This window comes from Quercus robur, chromosome 4 (genome assembly GCF_932294415.1).
Source record: "Quercus robur chromosome 4, dhQueRobu3.1, whole genome shotgun sequence".
In the NCBI taxonomy this organism is placed as follows: domain Eukaryota; kingdom Viridiplantae; phylum Streptophyta; class Magnoliopsida; order Fagales; family Fagaceae; genus Quercus; species Quercus robur.
The window spans coordinates 38,506,209-38,533,255 of record NC_065537.1 but is presented as its reverse complement, the minus strand read 5'-3'; the positions used below and the strand labels follow the sequence as shown (position 1 = coordinate 38,533,255).

At 35.2% G+C, this 27,047-nt stretch overlaps 3 protein-coding genes across 3 annotated transcripts; all 3 read right to left on the bottom strand.

The window, feature by feature from the left end:
- Positions 1-310: 310 nt before the first annotated feature.
- Positions 311-4,187, bottom strand: LOC126721505 (uncharacterized). Its single transcript, XM_050424553.1, has 5 exons — positions 3,699-4,187; positions 1,564-1,718; positions 1,309-1,375; positions 922-973; positions 311-838 (listed from the first exon to the last, which is right to left on the bottom strand). Exons 1-5 carry the CDS (start codon positions 4,075-4,077, stop codon positions 745-747), a joined length of 747 nt encoding a protein of 248 aa, XP_050280510.1. The 5' UTR covers positions 4,078-4,187; the 3' UTR covers positions 311-744.
- Positions 4,188-5,300: 1,113 nt separating this feature from the next.
- Positions 5,301-9,935, bottom strand: LOC126721504 (sphingoid long-chain bases kinase 2, mitochondrial). Its single transcript, XM_050424552.1, has 12 exons — positions 9,583-9,935; positions 9,409-9,485; positions 8,858-8,911; positions 8,713-8,772; positions 8,354-8,431; positions 8,144-8,190; positions 7,986-8,026; positions 7,759-7,843; positions 7,553-7,667; positions 7,274-7,396; positions 7,065-7,165; positions 5,301-5,903 (listed from the first exon to the last, which is right to left on the bottom strand). Exons 1-12 carry the CDS (start codon positions 9,776-9,778, stop codon positions 5,774-5,776), a joined length of 1,107 nt encoding a protein of 368 aa, XP_050280509.1. The 5' UTR covers positions 9,779-9,935; the 3' UTR covers positions 5,301-5,773.
- Positions 9,936-15,500: 5,565 nt separating this feature from the next.
- Positions 15,501-18,794, bottom strand: LOC126721503 (50S ribosomal protein L5, chloroplastic). The gene is made up of 3 exons (XM_050424551.1): positions 18,448-18,794; positions 17,712-17,912; positions 15,501-15,945 (listed from the first exon to the last, which is right to left on the bottom strand). The coding sequence occupies exons 1-3, from the start codon at positions 18,703-18,705 to the stop codon at positions 15,610-15,612; spliced, it is 795 nt and encodes a 264-aa protein (XP_050280508.1). The 5' UTR covers positions 18,706-18,794; the 3' UTR covers positions 15,501-15,609.
- Positions 18,795-27,047: the final 8,253 nt, after the last annotated feature.

Here is a 27,047-nt window from a genome sequence, read left to right as displayed (position 1 = left end):
TGGTAATTTAATCATGATAAGCAAAAACTGAGCTGTGCTCCAATTGATGTAACAGTTTAGCAGGCATTGTACCAGGATTTTTTGCTCTTTAGCAGCCTTTTCCTAACAATTTCTTTAAGTGGCAGAAAACCAAACAATTTCGTTGAATGGGATATCGAGCTTTACAGACTCAAGTTCACTAAAGGAACTCGAGCCTCTAAGACTCCAGTTTTAAGAGATGCAAGTGATCTGGCACATCTGATGTGTCAAAAAATTATAAAAACTGTATGCTCCAGAAAATCAAGTCCACTAGTGATAACCCAGCAGCAAATAGAGAAATGAAGTGTTTGGACCTTCACTGAAGCTCATATTTTACAATTAGTTAAAATGCTAAAAGCAGAGATTTGTGACTAATAGGATATTAATCCACAAATAAACATAATCTCTTCCCTACAAATTCTAGTTGAACTATTGCTTCCAGAACAAACTCTCCAATGCTGATCATGTATGGAAGGAAAAAACATACAGCAATAGAATCATCATGCTTGGAAGAGCATAGCTAGTCAAACAAATTTTACTTTCACTGTGGGCCTGTGGCTGTAAGCCTGTAACTTATTGCAAGATTTTTTTCACAATAGAAGATTCCACTAACAGTTGAGAATTGACATTGACTTAACCTTTTTCTTTCAACATATAATTATCTATTATTAGGGAGTGTGTCACTTGTTGAAACCCAGTCAGCTATAAGGTTCATCATCATCTACCTCAAGCATCTTTTCTCTTACGCCATAAACCCCGGCTAGGCTTCAGAATTTGCTTCAGTAAAGTCATTTTGGGAACATTCCAGTGCTCTACATGCCTGAAAATTTCCATAAATATAGCTCAACAAACTACAGTGATTAGCAAATATAGAAAGGAATGACTCAGATTGCAGAACTTTACCTGCATACTTTTCCAGATTGTACATCAAAATAATACTCGGTATATCCTGTTGCTGCAAAATAGATTAATATAGTTAGAGAATGCAAGGTAGATACATGGGTTCAAATCAATATAACAGGTTTGTATTTGACATGATTTCTTCTTTCTGTTTGATTTGAAGCAAGCAGGGTTTGTGGATAATTAATCACCCCTTAACTTGACTGGAAAAGAAAAGAACTCATGTTTCTAAAGATCTGTAATTGTTGAAGGGGAAAAGAGGAAAGGGAAAAGAATTCATATTTTTGTGAATATGTTATGATGCCTTTGACAAAAGAAACAATCCTCAAAAGAGGGCCAAATAAGTTCACTGGCTTGAATCAGTTTGATGCAAAAGAGCATATTACATACCAGAAAGAATGGGCTTCCAAGGAAATGACAATATACAGCTAAATCGCCAATGCCCAATTCCCTTATCCTGTAATCACAAAAGCATTTGATGTCAAAAAACTTTTATGGAACAACTAGAAATATGTCAATTGGCAAGTTTTGTTAATCAGATAATGAAGGTGGAGTTCGGAGGCCAAGCAATTTTAAATGTCTGAGATGGCTAACCGTGAACCTTAAAATGATAAAGGAAACTTGAAATCTACTTAGAAAACTCACCTCAAAGTCTTCCCACTTCATAAGCTTCATATTTGACTTCTCTAGAAGGGATCCAAAATTTGTACAATTTCTTTTGAAACGGCGAAGACCTTTAAAGGAACCTGCTGGATCCGCAAATTCACAATCCTCTTCATAAGCATCAAGTGTAAGGTTTCCTATTCATTGGAAAAGTGAGAATGTTCAGTTAGTTCCAGAATTTGATCGCTTCACATCCCCTACAATGTTTTTATCTAAATAATCCATGCAGGTCCCTACAAATGGATGCATTAAAACTCATATAATGTAGTCTAAAATCCATACATTTTATGAAGTGTACAGGTTTGTAGGGATAATGAGAAACATATCTCAGAAGTGAAGTCCAGAAATGATGCTATTGACATTACTCAGAAGGACTCTTCTGATTGTGCCTTTGATGCCATGTTAAATATCTCCATGTCATACATCATTCTACCAATTGGGGCCCTCCCTTCACCACCCCCATGGGGATGGTCTACAGGGTTCATAACTACTCCACTTACTACAGGATGCTTACCTAGCCAACATTTAGATCCGGCTCTACCCAAACTTTTCTGGTTCACCCCAACATTACCCACTTGTCCGACTGTTGCTGAGCAGTTTTTGGATATCAAACGGACCTCCCCAGAAGGTAATTTTAATGTGGCCGATTTCCCCTCTTTTGCAATCAGTTTCGCTACAGCACCTGCTGCTCTAGCTAATTGTCCACCATTTCCAAGTGTGATTTCTATGTTATGTATGGTCATGCCTAAGGGCATATCGGTTGAAGTAGATTCTTCTTTTTGATCAATCAAAACCTCTTCCCATGTTAGAATAACACATTGCTTGGTGCCTATAATTCTACATTGTGCAATCATTTGGAGGTTGCTATGTCATTTTCGTTCATACCTAGATAATATGGTGAAAACTAGCTTTTGGTGACCAACTGATTACATATTTAAGAAAGGGTTTCACAATTTATTCTATTAAAGATTTCAAAGAATCTTCACTTTGTTTAAAATTTGGCAAGCAACAGTTTCCAAAACATTTTCCCCTAGATTTTTTCACTTCAGAAATGATTGTTAGAGAAATGTGCAAGCTTCTTCCATTAGGTTTTTACTTAAACAAGAGTTGCAACACCTTGATTTCTCAGAATTGCTATAGCTTGCAGTTCTAGGCAAAGATTGGTTGTTTAAGACTTTCAAGTACATCAGGACAAGGAATTGACAAAAACCTCTTCAGTTATGTAGTGAAAGCTCAATTGTAGGCTTCCTCACAACACATTAAGAAAACTTTATCACAAAGGATATGTCACTCTAGTTTATCTGCTCGTTCAAGTAGATCCTAAAGCTGCTCAACAACCAGAGAAGAAATCCCAAGTCTTTCTTCTAAGTTCAAACATCTTTTAACTTTCCCTTTATGTAAACAGTAGTATTTTGTTATTTACCAAAAACTGGAGTTTGGTTGACTACTAAGCATGGACACCCCAAATTTTCCAGCCTGTGTCGGAGACGATCATAGGGGAAACACTTTGCTTGCATGTTCTCAATGTGTAATGAAAAAAAGGAAAAAAAAAAGTTTTTTATTTAGAAAATTCCTTTTATTTCGAATATGTTTTCAAAGATTTTGAGATTTTTTTTTTTTGAAAACTTAAAAATAAAAAAGCCTAAAATAAATAATATATATTTAATTAATCTTCGTGCCCCACCGTGTCATGTCCTAATTTTTCAAAAATTACCGTCGTCATGTCCCTTGTAGTGTCGTGTTGGTGTCCATGTCCATGCGTGTAAGGTTGGCTACCAATTGGTTACATAGTTTCCTCACTAACAAAATTTCACTTAACAATGTTATAGCATTGGACTATTTAGAACAGCATCTTATATTAGATAAGAGGCAAAAGTAAATAAAAGTTCCGAAGTACAGTCAAATTTGACTAAACAAATCTGCATTCAATCCGAAAGCAAGAACATGAGCCAACAAAGATAGAACTAGATTACCCTTCTGAAACAGCAGAAGGTTGTATCCGAGCATTATGTTTGTGTCAACACCAAATCAAAATCAAATCTCAAAAAAAAAAAAAAAAAAGAGGCTAAACTGTTGAAGTTTCAGTGAATTTTCTAATGGAGGTTTGTTTCTCTAACCTGTGACGAAATATGATCTTTGAAAATCATCTTTGATGGTTTCCACTACTAGAGAACGATCAGCCACTCCAGACCCATCTCCAGAAAGCTCAACAACTGTTTCAGGAGCTTCAACATTTGAAGGGGAACGAAAAAATGAAGCAGCAATTCCCAAAAGCTCGGAGCTATACCAAGCTACCTTGAGCAGCGCATTCTCAGCCTCAGGCTCGGATGATTCTGGACTAGAAGAAGAAGAAGAAGAAGAAGAATTGCTTCTTGGGTTCTCTCTATTGCATCGAAATCTGTATATTTTGGGGTGACAATTTTGTCGGAAAATTAGACTATGGTTGTGGGAATTAAGGTTGGGAGTGATGGAAGCAAAGGAGAGAACAGTTGTCATGTTTTCAGACAGAGAGATGGCAGTTGATAAATGGAGTTAGAAGTAGGAATCTTCTCCCGCGGTTTCTTTTAAAATATCTTTAACGCCTCAAAAAATGGCAGCCATACAAAACCAAATATCGAATTTCTCCAGGCAAAGTGGCAAACTCAGGTAGGGTCCAGTTGATGGGCTTCAGTGCTTAACATTTGTAAGCAAAAATCCGAACTAGGCCCACATATTAAAATGGAACCCTTAATCATGTTTAGTAGATTGATTCAAGTAAAATCCGTTAAAAAAAAGGGGTTGATTTCAACTCAACCCAATGTTTTTTCTTTTCTTTTCTTTTTGATGGGATCTCAACCCAGTGTTGATAGAAGGAATTCTGGTTTTTGTGCAACCGATACTAATGTCTAGAAAATGGAATAAACGGTTCATCATTTATCATACTTTCTTTCAAGCAACATTCAGCAAGGAAATTGCGAGAGATAGGCAACGGCCTTTCACTCACCATTCAATGGACACCCTTCACCCCACGTATATTTTGAAACCAAAAAAAAAAAGTCAATTAAGCATTTGGCTAGTTTATTTACCATTTGCTTAACTATCAGTTTGGAAAGAAAGGGAGTAGAGTAGAGTTAGTTAAAAATTACACTCTTTCCATAGTCTACTTCTCAATCCAAACAGAGGTGAAAAAAAAAAGTGATTTTTAACAAATAGAAAGTGGTCCGTTTGGATTGAGCTTATTGTTGCTGAAACTGAAAACTGAAAACACTGTAGCAAAATAATTTTTAAATGTGTAAATAACACCGTGGAACCCATTTTTAATATTTTTTAATACGTGAACAGTGTTAGCACAGTACATAAACAGTATATTTACTGTTCATAACAGTAAAATTTGTCCCCCAAAAAGTCAACAAATGCAGGCCAAAAAAAATAAATAAATAAATAAAAAGGAGAAAACGTGAATGGAGAAAACGCAAACGCGGAGGCCAAACGCCCTCTAAATATTTACTTAAGTCACTTCTTGCCTTCTTCTCAAAAAAAAAAAAAAAAGTCACTTCTTGCCTCAACTCTAAGCGAATAAACTTGGCCAAATCCTACAAATGATGAGTTTTCACTAGTCGCCAATTCACTAAGCACACATGACACATCTCGACAATATTCAAGAGCCACAGAGTTTCATAGCAATCATTTTAGGCAAATAAGGATAATCGGCTATGCTATTTGATTAAAAAAAAGAAAAGGAGAGAAAATTGAAATGCAATTTATTTCTAGTGACAAGAACAGCTCGTTTCTGCTAGAAGCCATGTCATAGCCTCATAGGCATTGTTACATTTCACAACATTTGTCAAAGCAAGCACCAAACCTAAACTACTGGGCCACCCACTTGGAATTGCCAAATCCAAACGAAAAGAAAAATTGCTTTGTTTGTATCTTCTGTAACAGACAAAATTTTAGAACTGCTTCTTTATTCTTCTCTTTTTGGGCTAGGGATTTCTTATAATCAATTCCATTCATGTGATTTCCTTTCCCTCTCCTCAAAAGGACTCCCACAGATTACTTTCCTTTGGTTTAGTTGTTTGTTTCTCTCAATCTGCTTTTCCCCTGATACATCTAAGGACAAAGGAATCTAAAGACTCGCAGGAGAAATGAATCACTTCAAGCAAATGAGATGAGTAACCTTGTGCATTAATTAGACAGTACTCCAGACCTCGTATCAGCATATCATCTCTATAGCAGAAGGTAAAATACAAATCTTCCTAGGAAGGAAACCTAAATGTTCCCCATCAGATTGAATGTATATGCTGCCACGGCCTGAGAGGTCCTCCACTTCAATGGAATGCACACTGCACCAGAGACAATAATGTTTAAATGGCGCACATTTTGAGTCAAAGACCCTAACAGTTGTAAATGAGTGTCAATTATAAGCCTAGGTGAAGGTGAGCCATATAAAAAAATAAAAATTGTTGCGTAGTGCCTAGTGCCTACCACAATAAGCTGTTCCTAAATCTATGTGATGATCATATAGGTTCGATGGAATAACTTACAGAAAGCTCTATAAAATATTGCTGTTGAGGATTACAAAAGGTTTAGTCATTGTCTTAAAAGAGTATGATTCATATAGGCATCGGAGTCACGGCTACAGATAGTCAAATACCATATTGGATGCGTTTCAGTTTGGCTTGGAAAACAAAATAATTCAGTACCTTAATAATTTTTCAGAATTACCGCTATTTGACATATATATATTTATTTATTTATTTATTTATAACTCAAAATAGCTTCATCTAACTCTTCAATAGACTCGTACCATCTCAATTCAGAATACTTAACAAAAACCATCTCAATTCAAAATAATTATTCAAGCTTCTTAACATTAACAATAATGAAAAGATAAAACACGGCAACATGAAGGTTTATATATTCATTATATACTAAGAAAACAAAAAGATCTAGATGCAAAAAGATGACCGAAACAGCCCAGTATTTAAGGCAATTCGTTTCAGAGGGATAAATGTACCAAATTGGTGGCCGGTATAAAAGTAAGTTGGGGGCCCAAAAATAACAAGCAGAGTTGTTAAAACCAGTTCATATTGAAGTAATACATGAATCCTCCTTCCCCCAACCCCAAAAAAAAAAACACACAAACAAATAGAAAGTAAAAGAAAAACACCTTAGACAACATTTGCTGATGTTGGCATAGTAACATACTGCATAAAATTTTATATTTACATGGAAGTTCGGTCAATAGCACACAAGATGCAACAACATTATGCCATTTTGAGATTTCATGAGAGATGAAGTTGAGTTGATAAATTACCCTCAAGTCAAGATTGTCAAGTATATTTGTCATTTTATTAGTCATATACTCAATACAATTCACTAAATAATCAGGGGGAAAAAGGGCAACGGAGTGCAAATATTGAGAGAGAGAGAGAGAGACAGCAAAGAGCAAAAAAAAAACCCATATAACTAATCCCAAAAAAAAAAAAAAAGATAGAATATACCTTCTCGAAGATACATTTTTCACCGATAAATGGGTTCCCATGTATAGCCTATGTAGTTTAAGTATAAAGTCATACCACTTGAAGTCCTGAAGAATCACAACCTGCACAGAGAGTTTTGAAAAATTCAAAGTAAATGGCAAAGCACTTAATTTTGATTATTCAAAAACAGGTAGTAAGTTAAAGAATAGATTCCCAGAAAACTATTCTACCTCAAAATTTCCACTACAAGGATCAGCATTTGGTGTAATCATCATGCCACCACCAAAATATTTAGCATTTCCTATGCAAAGGGCTGTCACTTGGGAATATACTTTCCACTCACCCTCATTGATCTATGATCACAATTGACAACATAAATATCAAAAATTGATCTATTATCACAACATTATATAAATAGCACTTGTAGTACTAATTAAAATACTACGGAGTTGTGTAATGATAATGAAAAGGAAAAAATGCTACACTTGAGAGCTTTGAATTGAGCTAACCCTGATTCTGAGGTCTTCATTACGGTGCCCCATAAAGGCCTGCAAAGAACCAAGAACATAGCACAAATTTCCAAATCTCTTGTAATTAGAGGCATAATAGCCTGCCTTTGCACTCCTGCAAAATTTTACAGATCAAAATAATGAGATATTTAAGATCAACATGCCTTCTTTAACACTCAATCTGAAAATCATCAAGTTAACCTTACAAATGAATGTCAGCAACATTTATGAAGTAATGTGATTCTCCACTTTCTCCACTAATAACCCCAACATCTACCCTTGATCTCAACCCTGAAAAACACCTTCCTTAGCAAAATATAAATGACATAGTTAAAGCATGTATAGGAACAATTAGTTAGTGGAAGCTCCTCAACTCCTGAATCAACACAAGCATGACAGAAGGAAAGAAGAATCACAATAAACTGAAGATTACCTTTAGCTAAGCGTTCAACAGCTTCATGAGGATCATTTTTCCTAAAGAATGAATGAAATACATACTATGATGAGATAGAACAAGTAATGTGTATGTGTGTGTCTAATTACTGGAAAAATGGAATCAAGAGCAATAAGATCAGAGTACCATGAACTAACCATCCAAACGTTCTGGCAAAATCAGACCCAGTCCCTAAGGGTATGAGCTGTACAAAGATACAATAAAATTATATCTTCTCTTGAAAAATCCATGCAAACCAGTTCACAGGTCAGACCAACACATTACTGTCAACTGAATTTTGCAGCTAAGATAGAGAGAGAACAAGACAATCTAAATCAAAACTACCATGGTCTGATGGCATCACTTACACCAAGTGCAGTTGAATGCATAAGCTCCCCTTCAGGATTAGCAACAGGTTTCCCATCCCAAAAGAAGCCATTAACAACCTGCTTATTGCAATCCAAAATAGATTAGTAGATTCGACAGGCATTTTTAGTATGAAAGAATGTGACTATCCTTAAGTCCCCATCCTAAAATTGCTTAAAATCAAGTCTGCATATTGTCCACATAATTCCAAAATTCTTAATGGCATGCATCTTTGTAAGTTGTTTATAATCAAATACCAAGCTAGATCTCCCTCCAGTCATGGTCACATGTACTACATGGAGGAGTTACGAGAAACAAGTTAATGAATAAATAAGTTTTCAGTAGACGTAATGTTGCGAACCTCATGAAGGGTTCCATCACCTCCAACTGCAACCACAGCATCGGCACCCTCCCGTATAGCCTGCATACGAGCAAATTACCAATAGAAGAATTAGTATCGACCAATCCTTAAGTAGGGAACATAAGAAAGGCCCCCAAATGCCTACCTCCCTAGTTATGTCAATTGCATGAGAAGGACCTGAAGTCAAGGATTCGCATATCTGGCCACAAAATAGAAATATCAACACAACCTAAAGCAAATCTCAAGCCAAACAATTGAGATTGGACAAATATGTTGTCAACATCGTCATCCTGATTAACTTTTTCAAGACATCTATAGATTTTCAGCTCACTACAAACAAACCATACAAATTCAAAACTCACATCAGAAAACTCTAAAATTTCCGCATTTAACATTCTTTATAGTGTCCCAAATATTACCACAACATATCTTTTCAATATGAGATTAAAAAAAAAAAAAAAAAAAAACATAAATAAATAAATAACTTGAATCAATATCGGTATAGATATAGATATATGTGACTAATTATTTTACGGGTTTACTCTATAAAAATTTTATTAAAAAATAATCATAACCTTGAAATTACTGGAATTTTCGAAATGATAGTTGATGAAGACAACGAAAAAGAACAAATACACGTGGTGTGTAAGTACAAAAATCAAGCATGTGGTAAAAGTGAAAACGACTGGAACTCACATTGCAGTGTGTACCGAGGCGGGACCTGAGATAGGGAAGTAACTTCTTCCATTCCTTAACCGTCCTACCGTTCGCACCTAATCCATTTCCCCAAAACCAACAAAATTACTACTACGTATTAATTCAAGCACGAGAGAGAGAGAGGGAGAGAGAGAGAGAGAGAGAGAGAGAGACCTCGAGGATTGACGACGAAAACGAGGTCGCGGCGGCGAGAGGCGGAGGAGGGACCACCAGCGCCACCGCGGGGGTAAATGGAACGGTCGGTGGAGAGATCGGGAGGGAAGGGATGGTCAGCTCTGAAAACTGAGGGTTTAGCGGCCATTGCTACTCTTCCAAATGCTATCTGATGATAGTAGTAAATACTCGACATCCTTCTTTTCTTGCTACTTTGCCTTTTAGAGTAGATTTTTCTTCTTCTTTTAATAGTGATGTTATGTTATACTATTCTATTCTTACTGCTTGATTGATTGATTGTTTTAGCGCCACTTTATCAGAGAGATTTCGTATACAATTCTTACCAAATGGATTAGAGATTAGATTAGATTAGATTAGAGGCGTAATTAGGCACTCTTAATTACTTAATGGCCCTCCGGCGATGATTTTGAGGACTTGCTGTGAAGACTTTTTATTAGTTTTTTTTTTTTTTTTAATTCTTTTCTCTTTGGGAAAAGTATACGCTGTTTCTATATTACCTACTCCAATAAAAAGTCGAAATTACCCCTGAAAATTTTAAAAGTGCTGCCTCTTTCTCTTCTTAAGACTCTTCAATGCTCCCATAGTCCAATCTAGCATTTTTCTCACATTTCGATTGGGTCGTCGGCACTGCCACTGTCTGGCATTGCCGATTGGCCTTTTCCTCCATTTAGCAAAGCTAGCTTCTTGGAGGCCTATCATGGGTCAAGATTTGGGTTTTTTTTTTTTTTTTGTTTAGGGAAGAGATGGTATGCTGGGGCTTGGGGTTTGTCTTTTGTAGATGGGATGGGATGGGATGAAATTATGGAATGATTGGTTTCAATTTTTGTATTTTGGGATTTTGGATATGATATTACCGGTGATGCTATGGGTTTTTGGATGAAATTTAAGTTTGGATTTGATTTCACTGAAAAGTAAATAGAAAAACAAATCTTGGGAGTAAAGTAGAAGGATGGATTAAAACAAAATTATCTTTTCTATCTTTCTGATTTTGCTCTTTACAAAATTGGCTAAATTTTTCTTTTTCAGATTTTTTTTCCATATTTAGAAGTATTGACTTCAAGTTGGATAGTTTGGTTTGCTAAAACTTAAGGCTTATTGCTAGAATTGATTAGACGGTTGAAGAAGCATTTGAAGATGCTCGCAGTGCATCAACTTATTTTTTATGGTAATGGTAGATTATTTTGATTGAATTTGAAGGATTGATTCCCACTTTTAGTGTATGAAAAATTTAATGGTTATTCATAATCTATACTATTATTTAAGGACCTTCCAATGTTTAAATTCCTCATTTTTTAGTTCAAAAATACCTCTACACACCCCTATGTTTTTTTAGAGACAAAACTAAAGGACAATTCGGTAAAAATGCAACTTTACCTCCCACCAAAACATTGCCTAAAAAATAGGACCGCTCTCCTGTTAATTTTTAAATTGTTTTATCCACTTATAAATTAGATTTTCAAAATAAAAATTATATATAAAACTCTACAAAATAAGATCACTAACAAAAAAAAAAGCCTCATCGCACGCGCTTCACCTTTTATGGTTATTCCTGAGCCTCTTTTTTTTTTCTTTTTTCTTTTTTTGCTGTAAAGTCTTGAACTTTAACTTGGTTACACTGTTTGAAAGAACTTTTATTGTTGTTCAAAGTAAAAATTTTCTAACTAGTAACTAAATTACATTTTTTTTTTATTGTGTCTTTTAGTTGAATCTTAATTTGATGTGTTTTGGTGTTACATCAACATTTGACCAAGCCTAAATGTTTTTGCAATTTGTTGATGCTCAGTCTTATGACATTGTTTCCTTTTTGCTACGCATAATTGTCTAATGGATGATTTGTTCACTTGTCCAAGACCTTTTGTGACTAAGAAGAAGTTAATGCTTAAACATTATGGATAAAGAACTGAATGTTTTTAGAGAGTGAGAATGAATGATTGTAATATTATTTTAGAGAAATCAAATTGAACGATTGTAATATTATTGTAAACAATCAGCTTTTATAAGAAATACTTCTTTTTTTTCTCTCATAGCTCCCTTTGCCTCTATTTTACTATTTTCCATAACTAAAATATTATTTTAAAGAAATCTAATTGAAAATTACAATTGAATTTATGAATATGGCATCTGTCGAAGTGCACGATTCTAGACAAGTAATCATTCAAACTATTCAATGTCCTAAAAGCTATCAATCATAATACAATGTCTAGTTAGGATCCTGTAGTTGATTATTTTATTAAGAACATATTTAGTTCTTAATGAAAACAATGGTTCTTCAAGGGAACCAATCTCCTTAGAAATATGGAATAGAGTAAGAAGAGGGAAAGGTATTGTAGAACAACAAAAAAATTGGACTTATTTCATTAATATCTTCGATTTATAGTACAAGACCTTTTATATATTTCATTACTAACAAGTAACTAAGTGCTTGAAACTACTAACATTATTCTAACTAACTCTAATCTCTCACATGTTGAGTTAGAATTTGCACTTGTTATAGAATACACGACATTAGTTGCAGCACTTGTGTGATCTTAACTTATCTTATAGGTCGTATAACTTCCATCACTTGCTCTTATTAAAACAGTTATTCAGTTTATCATAATAGCAACACTCAGCTTAGGCTCTTCAACACATCACAACAGCTACTCAAGCTGGAAATCCTACGCCCTCCATTGCCATAGGATACTATAATTACACATTAGGAAAATTGATATGACACCTGTGGACACAAGGGAGAGTCGCCACCTAGTTTTTGCAATGGCCTAGGAATTATATATATAACATCCTCTCGTGGAAGGACCTTTTGATCTTACTCCTAGGGATATGAGTTCGGAGTTAAGGTACGATCTTGGAAATGTGTTAGGCACCCAAAACCACCCAACCCTAAGGTTGGCTTCCCATCATTGTATCTTATGTCTTAACCCTATTAAAGGCATACTCAATACTTGTATCTAACTCACACACACACTAGCTTACATCTAACAATCAACATGGCATCAAGCATCCCTAACCATACATCTATCATGGCAATCAACCAAAGCCTAACATACATCTAATCATGCATATCAAATAACCTAACATTCATCTAATCATGGCACATCATCACATCACAACTCTAGCATTCATCTAGCATGGCATCTCACATCATCCTAGCATTCATCTAATCATGAAAATAACATATCATCATCAAACAAGGCAGCCATAAAGACAAGGCAACAAAAGGGCATGACAATCCAACATAGGTCATAACATATATTTCAATCTTTTAAGCATGAAATCAAGCATCAAACAACACAAAAATGGCATATTCATACTAATGCATGACTTATCTCACTTACCTTGCAGCAACTCAGCACCTATGGCATTATGCTTAAGCATGTGAATGCATGTTTATGGCATCAAAATAAAACAACATAAGATAAACCCTAATTTTAACATATGAGAGACAAACCAATAATTAAACATGTGAAACAGAAGCTTTGAAAGCATAAAAATACAGAAAAGAGACCATACATAAGCAAAAATAAAAAAATAAAATAAAATTAGGGTTTTTGGGCTAGTTCATGCGTACACATGAACAACCCTGCATGCGCATAATCAAGCCTGCGTGCACAGGCAAGATTATGCACAAGTGGGTTTTGTCCAGAAACCCTAGAAACACAATAGATATAATAAAACTTCAAAACGAGAATTCTAACAACCTAACATGCTTTTAAAACATACAACTATATAAACCTAAACTAGATAAACATATTAAAGCAAACAGAAATATTAAAGCATAGAAAAGAAAAGAAAAGGAAAAGAAAAATTTAGACTAGATACCTCAAACAAAAACTCTTCAAGCTTGATTTTTTACCGTTCCTCTTAGTCAAATCTATTCACAATTCAATAAAAAGTTATTAGTAACCTTAAACTCAAAGATCAAGGCCATAAAATGTCCTAATAAAAAAAAAATTGACTTGAGAATGTTTTGTAAAAAATTATCTCTTTAATTCACTATTTCTAGTGAATCTTAGTGTTTTCTCATGGGATTTTTGTGTGTTTTAAAAATATACCATGTAAGGCTACTTGTAGTATGAAAATAAGGGTTTGGAATGACTTCCAAATAATGTGAGATTCATTCCAAATCTCAACATAAATGCATAAAACTTGCCTAAAATTGTTAAAGAGGGAGAAAGAGGTGGGTGGGGGCTTTTAAAATTTTTAGGGGCAATTTCGACTTTTTATTTGGAGTTAATCTAAAAGCTTTTTTTTTTTTTTTTTAAAGAATCTGTTAATCTAAAAGCTGATGTGCTACTTTGTAAGACACTTTTTTTTTTTTTTTTTTTTGGTTTGGAAACACCAATTCAAATTTTGAGTTGGTAATACTTAAACAACATGAATAATAATAGAGATACAAACTATTTTATAAATTTTTTTACAAATTGCTTATGTAGTAGTAAATAATTATTGGTAAAAGAAAAAGTGATATTAACGGTACACCTAAATAAAAACCAATAATAGGTTGGCTGCATTAATATTTGTAAAAATTTTGTAAGATCATTTATGGCCTTAACATATACTTTCTCCACGCGCACACAACCCAATTGAAAATCCTAAAAAACATTGAACGTGAAAACTCCAACGCCCCCCATGGCCCCAACCCATCCCAGTCACACTTTAACCCGCGAGCCCCCATCAATGACCAAAAATCAGCAAGTCCAAAACGGTGACCCTAATCATTTTTTTTTTTTTTTTTGACGAGGTGACCCTAATCATTTCGTTCGCCTGCGTTGAGGAGATGAAATGTTTGTCCCAAAGATTGTTGAAGCACCAAAAAAGCGTGAATTCTAGAATTGTAGAAATTCCAATTAAAAACCAGATAAGAGAAACAATGGAAAGGATTTTTGACAAAGAAGTGAGAAGCTCATCTTCTGGAAGATTGACAATTCCAAAGCTTAGAGAGAGAACTTATAGCTTCATTTTAATTTTAATTCATTTCATTTTAATCTCCGGGGCCACCACTTCAACTACAAAATACAAACCCATTAAGTTTTACAAGTATTGCCGCACATATAGCTCCAAATCAAGCCAAAGTTTTGAGTCCCAAACTACAATTTTATCTTGCTTTTGTTGCCAGCGTCGAGATCTCACCTGAGAGAAGCAAAGGTGTAGTTGGCTGTGAGAACAAAGGAGGGACGAATCATTGTGAGGGGTAAAATATTTAATCAACGAATCACCCATGTGTCCATAAATTTTTAAATAAAATGGTTTAGTCCAAGTCAGATAACATATCATCACTTTGTTAGGCTATGTAGACATAAACGGAAAGATGAAAATTGAACATTTTGCAAAGTTTATAGATGAAAAACAAACTTTTGTGAAAGTTTAAGGACTTAAAATGATAATATTTTACCCAAATAAATTTATCCATTTCACTAGGTATGAGGCCTACATAACAAGCAAAGGTAAGGACCACCCATTTTCCATGTTGAGATCAATGGAATGTAGCGAGAGGTATGATGCTGAACTTTCTTAAACAACAGACAAATCAATTTTCCTTGAAAACCATTCAAAAGTTCTAAATAATGTGATAAAAAATAAATAAATAAACAGAAAACGACTCTGTTTTTTTTTTTTTTTTTTTTTTTTTACATAATAGAAAACGATTCTTTTTTTTTTCTTTTTTGAGAAGGAACAGAAAACGATTCTTATATAGAAGTATTTCTTTTTCTACTTTTTAAAAAAGTTTTAATATAGAAAAGAGGAAAAATGAGATATTCGAACTATTGACATTTACTTCATCAGATATTGATTGTACTAACCCTTGGGGTTAAGAAGTATATTCATTATAAAAAGAAAGACAATGGATAAGCCAGAATAATGCACAGTGAAGGGGTAACAAGTCAAGAACAATACGATTTACACGTCCAAATTGTCTCCATTTAACATAATCGTTATGGACATAATTTGCAAACATGCTACAGAATAGCAAAATGGTACAAGATTTAAATCAAAAAATAACATTTATCACCGTGATCTGCCCCTTGATTTTGAACCAAAATGGTGAGCCTTGAGCTTCTTTTTGCGCACCATTTCTGAACCACCACCCTCTCGAAATGGCATGCCCATGAGAGCTAAAAGTCTTTGGGCTTCTTGATCGGTTTTAGCTGTGGTTGCAATACAAACATCCATTCCCCTCGGCTTACCAAGAGCATCATACCTGATCTCCGGGAATACGCTCTGTTCACGAATCCCAATGCTATAATTCCCATGCCCATCAAAGCTGTTTGGGTTTACACCTTGAAAATCCCTTGTCCTAGGAAAAGCCAAGTTAATTAGCCGATCCAGGAATGAGTACATCATCTGTCAAAATCAAATAACATCCACATCACAAGATTCAATTAGTTTGGACCATGGGGAACTTATAAATTACATTTTGGAATCCTGCGGCACAAAGATGCACCACTTAGTAGTTGATGGTAAGTAAATTATGGCAGGCATAATAATTGATATTTTACAAAAATAGAATGATTTGTGACAAGCAATCCCATTACATGTAACACAAACATGTGAACCAGAAAACAAGCACATACAGACTATCTTAAAGACAATCAAACTATAACGAACATCAATTTCTAGCAATTAAGTCAAATTGATGAGCATAACCATTGTCTCAGTAAATTTTTCTTCGTTGTATACTTGAGTCAAATTTAAGTAGATAATTGATGATTACAGGAGCTTTGATTTCAGCATTCGTAACATGATCTTACACATTCAAAAGAAACAATGAGAAGAAATGAATACCCAGAATTTGAACAAAAATTCCAATAAAACAAGTCAACAGTACGCTTTTAGCAAGAAACAACCCCCAAAGAAGGCTAAATTATAAATTGCACTGTCCAAGTTTGGCTTGTTTTCATTTTTGACTTTATAATTTCAATTGAGCCCCTCAACTTCCATCCTGTTTCCAGTGTAGCGCTTTTGTCCACCTCCATCTAATTTGTGGAGTTCACCAAAACAACGCAATTTTGCTAACTCTTAGTTTCCAAAAAAAAAAAAAAAAAAAACATTTCCTCTCATCCTGTCTCTTTAAAATAACTTCCTCTCATTCTCTATTTCCATTGCTTCAAGGTAGTGCGGCAATGAAGAGTTGAATTGACAGCTTGGGATTGGATTTGTGGGTGGCTTCGAACAACAGTGAATATGAACGGCAGCACTTGGTTTGGGTTTGTTGGGCAACATAGGTGGGTAGTGATATACAATCTAGCTTGGGCGATGGTGAATTGGTTAGGTAGTAAGTTTGATCTGGGTTTGGTTAATTCACATTGGAATGCGTCCTTCGCAACACCACAACAGTGGTGGTGATTAAGGGTTTATTGTGTGGCCGATTGGCTTAGAGAGGCGACGTTGGCCATAAGTGCTGGTTGAGTTGTTGAGAACAGCTTGGTGGTTTGATTTATGGGTATGGGGGTTGAGATTGAGAAGCCCTCAAGCTCCAAATGACTTGTTCCCACACCAAATGACATTGCAAACACCACCACCACCATTCAAACAAATTACTAACATTGAAAAAAAAAAAAAAAAAAACACTATGAGGCTACTATGAAATATGTACTCATGGGCAGAGCAAGATCTTCTATTTTTATTCACGGTAGAGATGAAAATGAAAACAGACCAAACTTAGAGGGTGTAGTTTGTAATTTAACAAAGAGAGAGAGCCAAAAATTCTATTGTTCCAAGAATCTGTAAATACTTTTCCAAATGCCAAAGGGGAAAAACTTGCTTCTTTTAGCCAAACCTATTTAGACTATTTACTTCAAAAGTGATAATTTACTATTTACTCATATCAATGGCATCTCATCCCCAAGTTACTACTGCTACTACCAATTACAACTGCCAACACCAGGAAGCACAAATATTTCAAAATAACAGCCTTACATCTTTAATTCTAGCTATTAAGCATTGCAAGCAATAAAATCCCGAAATTATTTTTTTGATTAGTGATAACTAATAAATCCATAAATTCTAAATTGAAGGAATCATTAAAACTAACTCTAAAGGCAGCTCAAATAATAAATAAATAATAATAAAAAAAAAAACCCGCAATTGAGAGAACAAAACATGCTTACACTTCCCCTGAGTGTGACAGCAATCCCAAGTGTTTGTCCTTCCCTGATCTTGAACGTGGCTATAGCATTTTTCGCCCGTGTCTTTATTGGCCTCTGCCCTGTTATGAGTGCCAGTTCATTCATTGCCGCTTCCAAACCCTTTGAGTTCTGTTGAGCATCCCCAATACCGCAATTCACCACAATCTTCTCAATCTTCGGAACCTACATTGCAAATTTGAACAAGAAAAAATACTTTATTCTGAACCCAAAAAGATGAATCATAACCCAAACTTAAAACAAAAAGGCAACCAAAGTACTAATCCCCCCTTTATTTTTCAATGGAAAGTGTACCTTGGCCACCAAGAAAACAAGCAACTCTGACCCCCCAAAAAACTGAATATATATATATATATATATATGAGCTCATCTACTCCAAGCAGTGGTGCTAAACTCCAATGTAGTTGAATTATACACAACATTTTTCACAACAGTTCAATTTTTAATTTTTAATTTTTTATGGTTCTTATAAGATCACTTTTTTTAACTACCATTAACCACTACAACTAGGCACTAGCCACCTCAGCAGTTGATAAATATTTTGTGACATTTTCTCATATAACCAAAGGACCATTCTCCATCTAAAAAAAAAAAAAAACCATATATTATAGCATAACACTCTTCAGCCCCAAACTCAAACCCCAATAGAAATTCAAACAAAGAATTTGATAGAGAAAGTTAATAAAAGAAATGGGGTTACCTGGAGGATATTCTGGTAGGAGAACTCTTCTTTGAGCTTGGGAATGATTTTTTCGATGTAAGTGGCCTTGAGACGACTGGGCTTCTCCGCCTCCGACTTCTCCACCAGCACAGCAGCCCCCGCCGCCGCCTTCACCGTCGTCAACACCGCCCCATTTCTAGGGACCGCCCGTACTGACATTGGGGATTTGAAAAGTGGGGATTGGCCGTGAAACGACGACGTCGCGGAGCCTAGGAGGGAAGGACTCGCCATGGTCATACTGATGATGATGATGATGTGAGGTTGGGTTTGTTTCACTGTCTGTGAGAGAGTTTGTGTTTTTTTCTTTTTTGTGCGTTTAGGGGTGGTGAAATGGGGCTTCAATTGGAGTTTATTTACGAGAATGCTGAATGCTTGGTTCCCTGATGTGGGTTTTGTGTAAATATTTTGAAAAGGAAGGTGGTGGTTGTGTTTTTGCCTCAACAGAAGAAGATAAGGGGGGCTTGATGGATTTATCCACAAGCACTTGCACGTTTTGGTATTCTGCTACAAGTCGTATGTATATATACGACATTGTCGTTGAGAATGAGAACATTTAGATGCAAAGAGCATTCACCTCAAAAGTAACAAAAAAAAATTTGCTTTTAATAACTCAAAAACTTACTTAATCTATTTTAACATCTTACTTTATAATACAACCTATATCAAAAAAAAAAAAAATTTAATTACTTCATTTAAAATAATATAAACAACTCATTAAAACAATAAAATAAAAAAACAACCTCCACAAAAATCAATAGCAATTAGCCACAACCACCTCCATTGCTGCTCTACCATAGTGGCAACCACAACCGACCCCAAAAAAATAAAACAAAACTACAACCCAACCACCACCTTCCTCTTCCAAATCACAAAACAACCTTCATCACAATCACAAAACCCTGCCACCTTCCTCTTCCACCACCATCACAAAATCTCAGCCACCACCAAATCTTAGCCATCGCTGTGACCCACAACCTAAACACATCATTCACCACCACATTACCACCGTGACCCACAACCCAAATCGAAACCCATGAGAAACTAGTGAGAGAGAGAGATAGGAACGAGCAACAAACCCCAAAGAGAGAGAGAGAGAGAGAGAGGGAGGTTATTTTAATTGAACAAAAGACCAAAGGAATATTAAATTATTATTTTTTATAAGTTTTGAGCTACAGTAGACTGCCATAGATGGTAGTTTACTGTAGCTCATTTGCCAAATTTGTTAAGAATAACACCATAGTTGTAGTATGTTTTTTGTGGAATGAGTTGCTAAAAATAGTTTTTTTTAGTTTTTAAGAGCTTTAACCACTCTTTGACCAAGTATGAGCACTCACAATGGTGAAGCTAAAATTTTCTAACTTTTAGCTTCTCAAAAACTCACTTTATCTATTTTAACACATCACTTTATAATACACCCAATATCAATGGTTCTAATTTTTTTAGCACTTCGAATTCATAGGGACTCCTGCAAGGTTAAGGGCTTCCTCCCATGTTACCTTGTAGTAATCCCTACATACCTCGACCAATTCTTCGGCTAGCCTAATCTTAGTTTCCTTTATACCGAGGAGGTAGGACGCTTGCTTTGATGCCTCTGCCGCTTCCTTCTCTGCCTGGGCTGCTTCCTTGGCCTTTTGTAAGTCTGACTTCAACTCCAGGACCAGCTGCCTTTGGGTGGCCAACTTTATCTCATTCTGATAAAGTAGCTTGCATTGGTCTTCAGCTTAGACCTGGGCGTTCTTTAGTCCGGCCTCAGCACTCCTCCTTTTCCTTTCCTTGGCAATCAATTTGGAGGCCAGCTCCTTGCACTCTTGCTTCGTGGCCCTTAAGGACTTTTCAGCCTTGACGTGGAGGTGGGCCTCGTTCTTAACATCATTACGGGCCTCCTTGACCCATTCTTCAGACACAAAGACCTTCTGGGTAATCTACACAAAGATAATAAGGCAACCCCATGTAAAAAGGAGGGAAGACATATTAATACTTAATTAAAAGATGTGGTTGTAAACTTACCATGGCAAGGTCCCTTTTTAGGGATAAGAAGAGGTTTGGCTGCCTCACACACCTCAAAGCATTTATGTGCTTGGGCAGGAGAAGGGGCCGCTCCAAGGCCTCAGCAATGTGGGCAGAATGCCCTCTCTGGAACCCCCTGATGGAGGAGTTCCAAGGAATGGCAGCGCCATCTACCTCTAGCCGAGGAGACCGTATGTGCTGCGGAATGTGCACCTCAGCCCCATTGGGCTCCTCCTTACTATTCGCGGAGGTTGCCCTTCTATCCTTGGGGTCCTTAGCAGTTTTTTACTGTATAGCCCCCTTCTGAGGCACCACCTCCCCTTCCTCTAGCTCCTGATCTTTTCTCTTCTTCTTGAGATTAGGAATAGGGAGTAGGCCGAGGTCAGTTGTGGGAGGAGGGGGAGGAGGGGGGAGACTGGGAGGAATTTGGGACTTGGGAACTTCCTTCGATGTAGACCCCTTGTTCTTCTCAACCATAATGTCCCTCAGACCCTTCCTCTGATTCAAAGCCATTTCGTCCTCCTCGCCCTCGAATGAGCTATCCGAATGGACTACGACGAGAATTGGGGCGTAAACACCTGAAAACTTGTCAGGTTCGTCTTCGGCGTCTGATATGGGAATTATTTGGGCCCCCTAATCCTCTTCTTCCTTGAGGTAAAACTTATCTATCTCCTCCTCAAGGAATAAGTGCGAGGAGGCAGTTTCTTCTCTCGGAGCCACTACTGTAGGAAGAATGGGGACAAGAGGAATCCCAGCCAGCATGATATCTTCACGAGCAAGAAATCCGAGAACAGAAACGTCTATTCTGCGGAGTCTAGGGTCTCCGGCTCTTAATGACTGACCCGCATCTTGGAATATGTTTGATAGAGGCTCGTAATCGAGTATTAAGTGCACGGCTTGCAGTTGCCTGTCTTCGCTTATAAATATTTCTGACCTTAGTACTGTGTTGAGACCCTGAACGTTAACCAAGTTGAGTCTTGGAGCAACGTGCCTTTTATCTGCAAAAACATTCGAGAAAAAAATCATGGTTAGACCAACAAAACTCGTTATCAAAAGAAGATAGATTGTTAAAGGGGAAAGGTGGTAAAATTAAAAGGGCTAAATCCCTTGCCAAGGGACCTAATCCTAGGGTACCCCACCTAGTTTTCCCTCCTGAGTTGGGCAATGAAGACTGTCGTGTCATTCCCTGAAGGTGATCAGATAGTCATCCTTTATGCTTTTGTTGGATTTAGGAAGATACAATACCAATCTAACGGTGGTGGATCGGGACTTAAGGTAATATCCCGTGTTGGAAAGTTTGTGGCACTCGTACATGTGAATGACATCATACCACGAGAGTCCCAAAACCATCTGCTCGTTGAGAGCATCTACGCTACCCAAAACCCTAAATAGGTTAGGGGCGCTTTGGTGAGGACTTAACCTGTGGTTGATTAGGTAGTCCCGGGTCACCCTACCAATGGGAAGTGTTATTCCTCATTCTATGAAAGCGATCATAGGAATAACAACTTCCCCTTCCTTCTTATCTGTGACTATTTGGTCTAAAGCACAATACCGCAGGGAGAGCATAATATCGTAGGGTTACTCCCTGCGAAATGTGATACTTAGCCTTGAAACCCTCCATACCAGCCGGAGAATCTACAAGGTGCTTGAACCTACCCATTTAGGCAAACTAAATGGATGCGAAAGAAATTTTCAAAGGAAAGAAACAAAGAATAGAAGGCCAAGGAGATCAATCGAGAAGAAAATAACCTAGAAGAGAGGAAACTTATGAGGATGAGTACGTTAGTTGCTTCTAGTACTTCTTAAAGGATTGAATTTTTCAAAAAAAAGACTTGGATACTTTAGAAATTTGGGAAGCTTTGAAGGTTTGGGAGTTATGAATTTCTTGAGAGCTCGAAGATTTGTAAAGTAAAGAGAAAATAAACCCTCCAGGCACTTTATATAGAGGGTGGAATTGAGTGGGAGTTATCCCACTCAAAATTCAAGGAAAAAACGCCTACCGTTAGATCTACATCTCATCGTAGGATGTGGAGAATAAAGTGTCGCCTAGAGCAACTAATGACGCAACGCGGGCTCTGAAGCGTCAGGAATAGTTATGAAGCGCATGAAACAGTGTTCTCATGTGTGCAAATCAAATTAATAAATGGTCTTAAACTCTTAAAAATCAAAACCCCACTTTTTCTCCTCAGATAAAAGGGAAAAAACCAGAGTTTTGAAGGACTATTGTAGGGATAAGAGCCCAAAGTTATGTGTTGGGCCTTGGCCAAGGATGTTGGTTGGTCCGAGAATGAATAAACAGTAGTAGAGGTGTTAAGCTTAGAGTCCCATAAGTAGGTTGCAAGTGGAAAAGTAGAGGAAGGTGGTTCGAGGAGAAGCATCTCCTCGGATAAATAAAGCACAGATCAAATGTATATCCCATCATTCAAGGTGACCCTCCAGGAAATTCCACCGATGGGGACGAGCGTTATGAACGTATAGGAGGGATGGAAGCTCATAAATATCTAAGGAAAAACCGCTACCATCGCATTGAATGCTCTGCAGCTAACTTTTTGGCCACATTTATGTGGAGAAGATCCCTGAACAGTGCCACCTTGGCTACCTCAACTCACAGAGGGTCAAAGGGGGTGTTCGATGGGACAAGCACTCAAGTAGTGCCCTAGATGGTCAACAATTGGAGGGTCAAGATCATTGAAAGGGAGATATATAATGTAAGAGACCCCTAAGAACAAGGGAGATGGAGAAATTAAGAGAAAAACATTGTAGCCATCAAGAATTGACTTTGTAATCACACTTAAAAGAAATATATAAGAACAAATCTCCTCGGACTGTACCGAAGACGATTTTCTTTAGTTTGAATCAATTTATCTTCATTTTCTTGTCTCCTAAACCTGTTGCATTTGTTGTCCAGCTCGTTAAAACCCAGTTTTCCAACCCACTCTCTAAAAATTCATTGTATTGGGCTTTTTGGGCCTAAGTCTATCCACCTTCTTGGGCTAATGATTCAAATTTGGTTCTTACAAGAACCAATAACAATTTACCATCTATGATTTGTTATGAAAGTGTTGTGAAAAATGTTGTAGATGTATCATATCTTTTTTCATAATACCTTTATTTTTAGTTACGATTGGTTCTAGCATGATATTTTATTTTGACCTACATGGAAATAACACTTCAATAATTGTGAAAATATTGTGACAATTTATTGTGTTACTAACTTATTGTGTATAAATCGGATAACTAATAGTTCACATATCTATAAAAAAAAAAAAAAAAAAAGGTTCAATTGATGATGTTACCCCAAAAAAAAAAAAAAAAAGGAAGAAAGAAAAAGGGCCAGTACAGGATGAGTTGAATAAACCAAACACTATAACTATAAGGATTGGCTCTTTTTATATATACTAGTGTGGGTTGCACGTGCAAGACACGTGCTACTCCTTCAGGGAGAAAATTAATATAGATTTTTTTTTGTGGTTAAAAAAGTATGAAACCATGTACTTAAATTTAAAATAACTATTTGAATATCTATTTACTATGACAATTTCTTAGAACCTATTTACTAAATGTAATATCTACTCATCAAAAATGTTACAAAAAATGATAACGAATGTCATCATCTTTCTACAATATTTAAATTTTTCGCAATGAATGAAGATATATGCTACAATTTTTTTGAAGATTTTCATCAAATTAAATACTTGTAACCATATACAATGAAGATTTTGTTATTCATATTTCATTCTTTATCATCTTATTTTATAAGTCTAACTACAATGTTTAGTTTACTTATTTTTAATGAACACCCTTTTAAGTAGGAAAAGAAATTAAAAAAAGAACAAAATAACAAAAGACATTTGTTATCAAAGTTTCTATTAGATAAAATTATAAATCTAGAAGATTTAAACCTAATAAATTAGTGTAGTGTTCTCTAGGTAACAAATAGAATACCATATATCATCATTCTAACTTTTCAAGCATGACTACCAGTCTACCACATAATATTCAAAATACACGAAGAAATTTTTTGGGACATTAAAATTTAGTAGGAGTATTTTAGACATTGCACAATGGAATATTTTAGGAATTATAAAATTTCTTTAGGGTTTAATTAAGAAAGTAACAATAGGAGTATATGCTCATTTACAAAATACAAACGAGGAAATTATTCAACTTTAGTTTTGGGTGGAATGAAACTATCTCAAACATAGAGGAGAAAAGTGCTGCTTCGTCAATTTTTGTGTGTGTATGTGTGTAAAACAATGTGTTTATTTTTTATTTTTTTATAACTTGAAACAATGTGTTAAAAAAAATCAACCTAAAAAATTACGTATAAAACAATGAATTTTGGTTCAACAAATTGACTAAACCAAAAAAGAAGTCTAGGAACACAACAAAATATTACGATATTTTTACAATACCTTTATTTCTAGCTATGGTGAGTTCTGGTCTGATATTTTATTATTTTATTTTAGAGTAATGTTACATCAACAACATTTTCATAATAAATCCTAAGTAGTAAATTAATATTGATTTTAAATTTGGCTAACCACTTTTAACCATGTATTAAAAAAAACAAATAAAAAGCCAATTGAAGAAAATTGTGCCTAAAAATATGAATTTTGGCTCACCAAATTTGACTAAACAAAAAAATAAGCCTAGGAACACAACAAAATGTCACTCAAAAAATAATCCTAGGAACACAACAAAATGTAACAACATTTTCGCAATATTTTTTATTTATTTACAACTGTGGTAGGTCTCAGTTTGATATTATTATTTTATTTTTTTACATCCACAACATTTTTATAGCAAATCTTCAGTGAAAAATTATTACTGGTTTTAAAATTATGCATTAAAAAAATAAACAAAAAGACAAAAGAAGAAAATTGTGTGTGAAACTGTGATATTTGGCTCACCCAATTTGACTATACTAAAAAAGAAGTCTAAGAATACAAAAAAATATCACAACATTTTCACAATACCTTCATTTTTAGGATCTGAATAGATATTTTTTTTAAAATTTTTTTTGAAAGAAATGCTACATCCATAACATTTTTAGAACAAATTCTAAATGACAAGTTGTTATTGGTTTTAAACTGAGCCTACTACTGATATCACTTTTTTATCCATAAAAAATACCTTACCACATAAAATTTGTTGTGAAATTATTGTGAAAATGTTGTGGACATAGCATTACTTCTTAAACTTTAAAATCAAGCAATTTTTCCCTTAATATTTTGGAAAATAACAAATATGTCATATTGTTATTCTCTCAGATAAACCTTAATGAAATCTTATGATTCTTAAAATATTTATTTTATAATGTCTAAAATACTTTCACTAAATTTTAACATCCAAAAATTTTTCTTCACGTATTTTTGTGTTTTAGATGGTAGTAATTCTTAGTTTCTTATTTTATTATTTTATTTTGGCCTTTAAAAAATTGACACCTTAATAATTATGAAAATATTGTAAGAATGTGTCGTGTTAGTGTAACTGTGTATGCATATATAAATATTTAAAAGAAAAGACAAAAAGAGCACAAGCAAAACCGGTGTACTATGAGAAAAAAAAGGCCAATAAATAGTGCAGATTGTTAAATAATTATAAAAATATTGTAAGAATTTGTTAAATCGGTGTAACTGTATATATATGCACATATAAAAAACAAATATTTAAAGGAAAAGACAAAAAAGCACAAACAAAACCGACGAAAGAAACAAAAAAAAAAAAAAAAGGCCTGATGAACAGTGCGGGTTGAACAAACTAAATGCATGGTACAAAATTACTGTTTGCACATTCGCATATAGATTTAATAAACGCTATTTATGTATGAGTTTGATGTTACAAATATTAGTTGATTTTTTTATTTAACTTGATTTGACTCATGCTTTGATGTTACAAAAATCAATGTATGCATTTGTCGGTGTTAATTTCGTCATGTTTAATAAACTATATGGATTTATTTGGGATTCGCTTATTATGCTGAAATTGAAATTTTTTTGTTAAAAGTACTATAGATAAAGATAAAAGTTAGCTGAAACAGTATAGTGAGACTCATGAATAGTACCAAAAGTGTAGTGGGACCCATGAATAGTACTAAAAAGTGTAGTGGAACCCATGAATAGTAACAAAAATAAGCTAAATAGTAAAATAAGTTGGCAAAATTAATCATGCCAAACGGACACTATATTTATGAATTAATGCATACGTGCTTAAAGAGAAAAGTTGATCGACTCATCAATCCAAAATTATAAATCACACCAAGTAGAGTTCAACACCGTCTTGAATTGGTGCGATGTAGCATCGTCATGCTTAAAGAAAAAGTGACCTGGTCGGTGTAATGAAAAATCTCCCTCCAAATTAGCCACATCAAACTGTGTATACCCAAATATAAAACTAAAAGTATATTTTATGGATGTAATAAACATATAATATTACATACTTCAATACATCTGTAGGTGACTGTTGAGGTTTCACCACATCTTAGGTTTGAGTTTTTACAAGGATTGTAATTGCAGTTTCTAGTAAGTCCTAGAAACTAATAGAGCTTGGGGTGTGCGTGGATTCAGGGT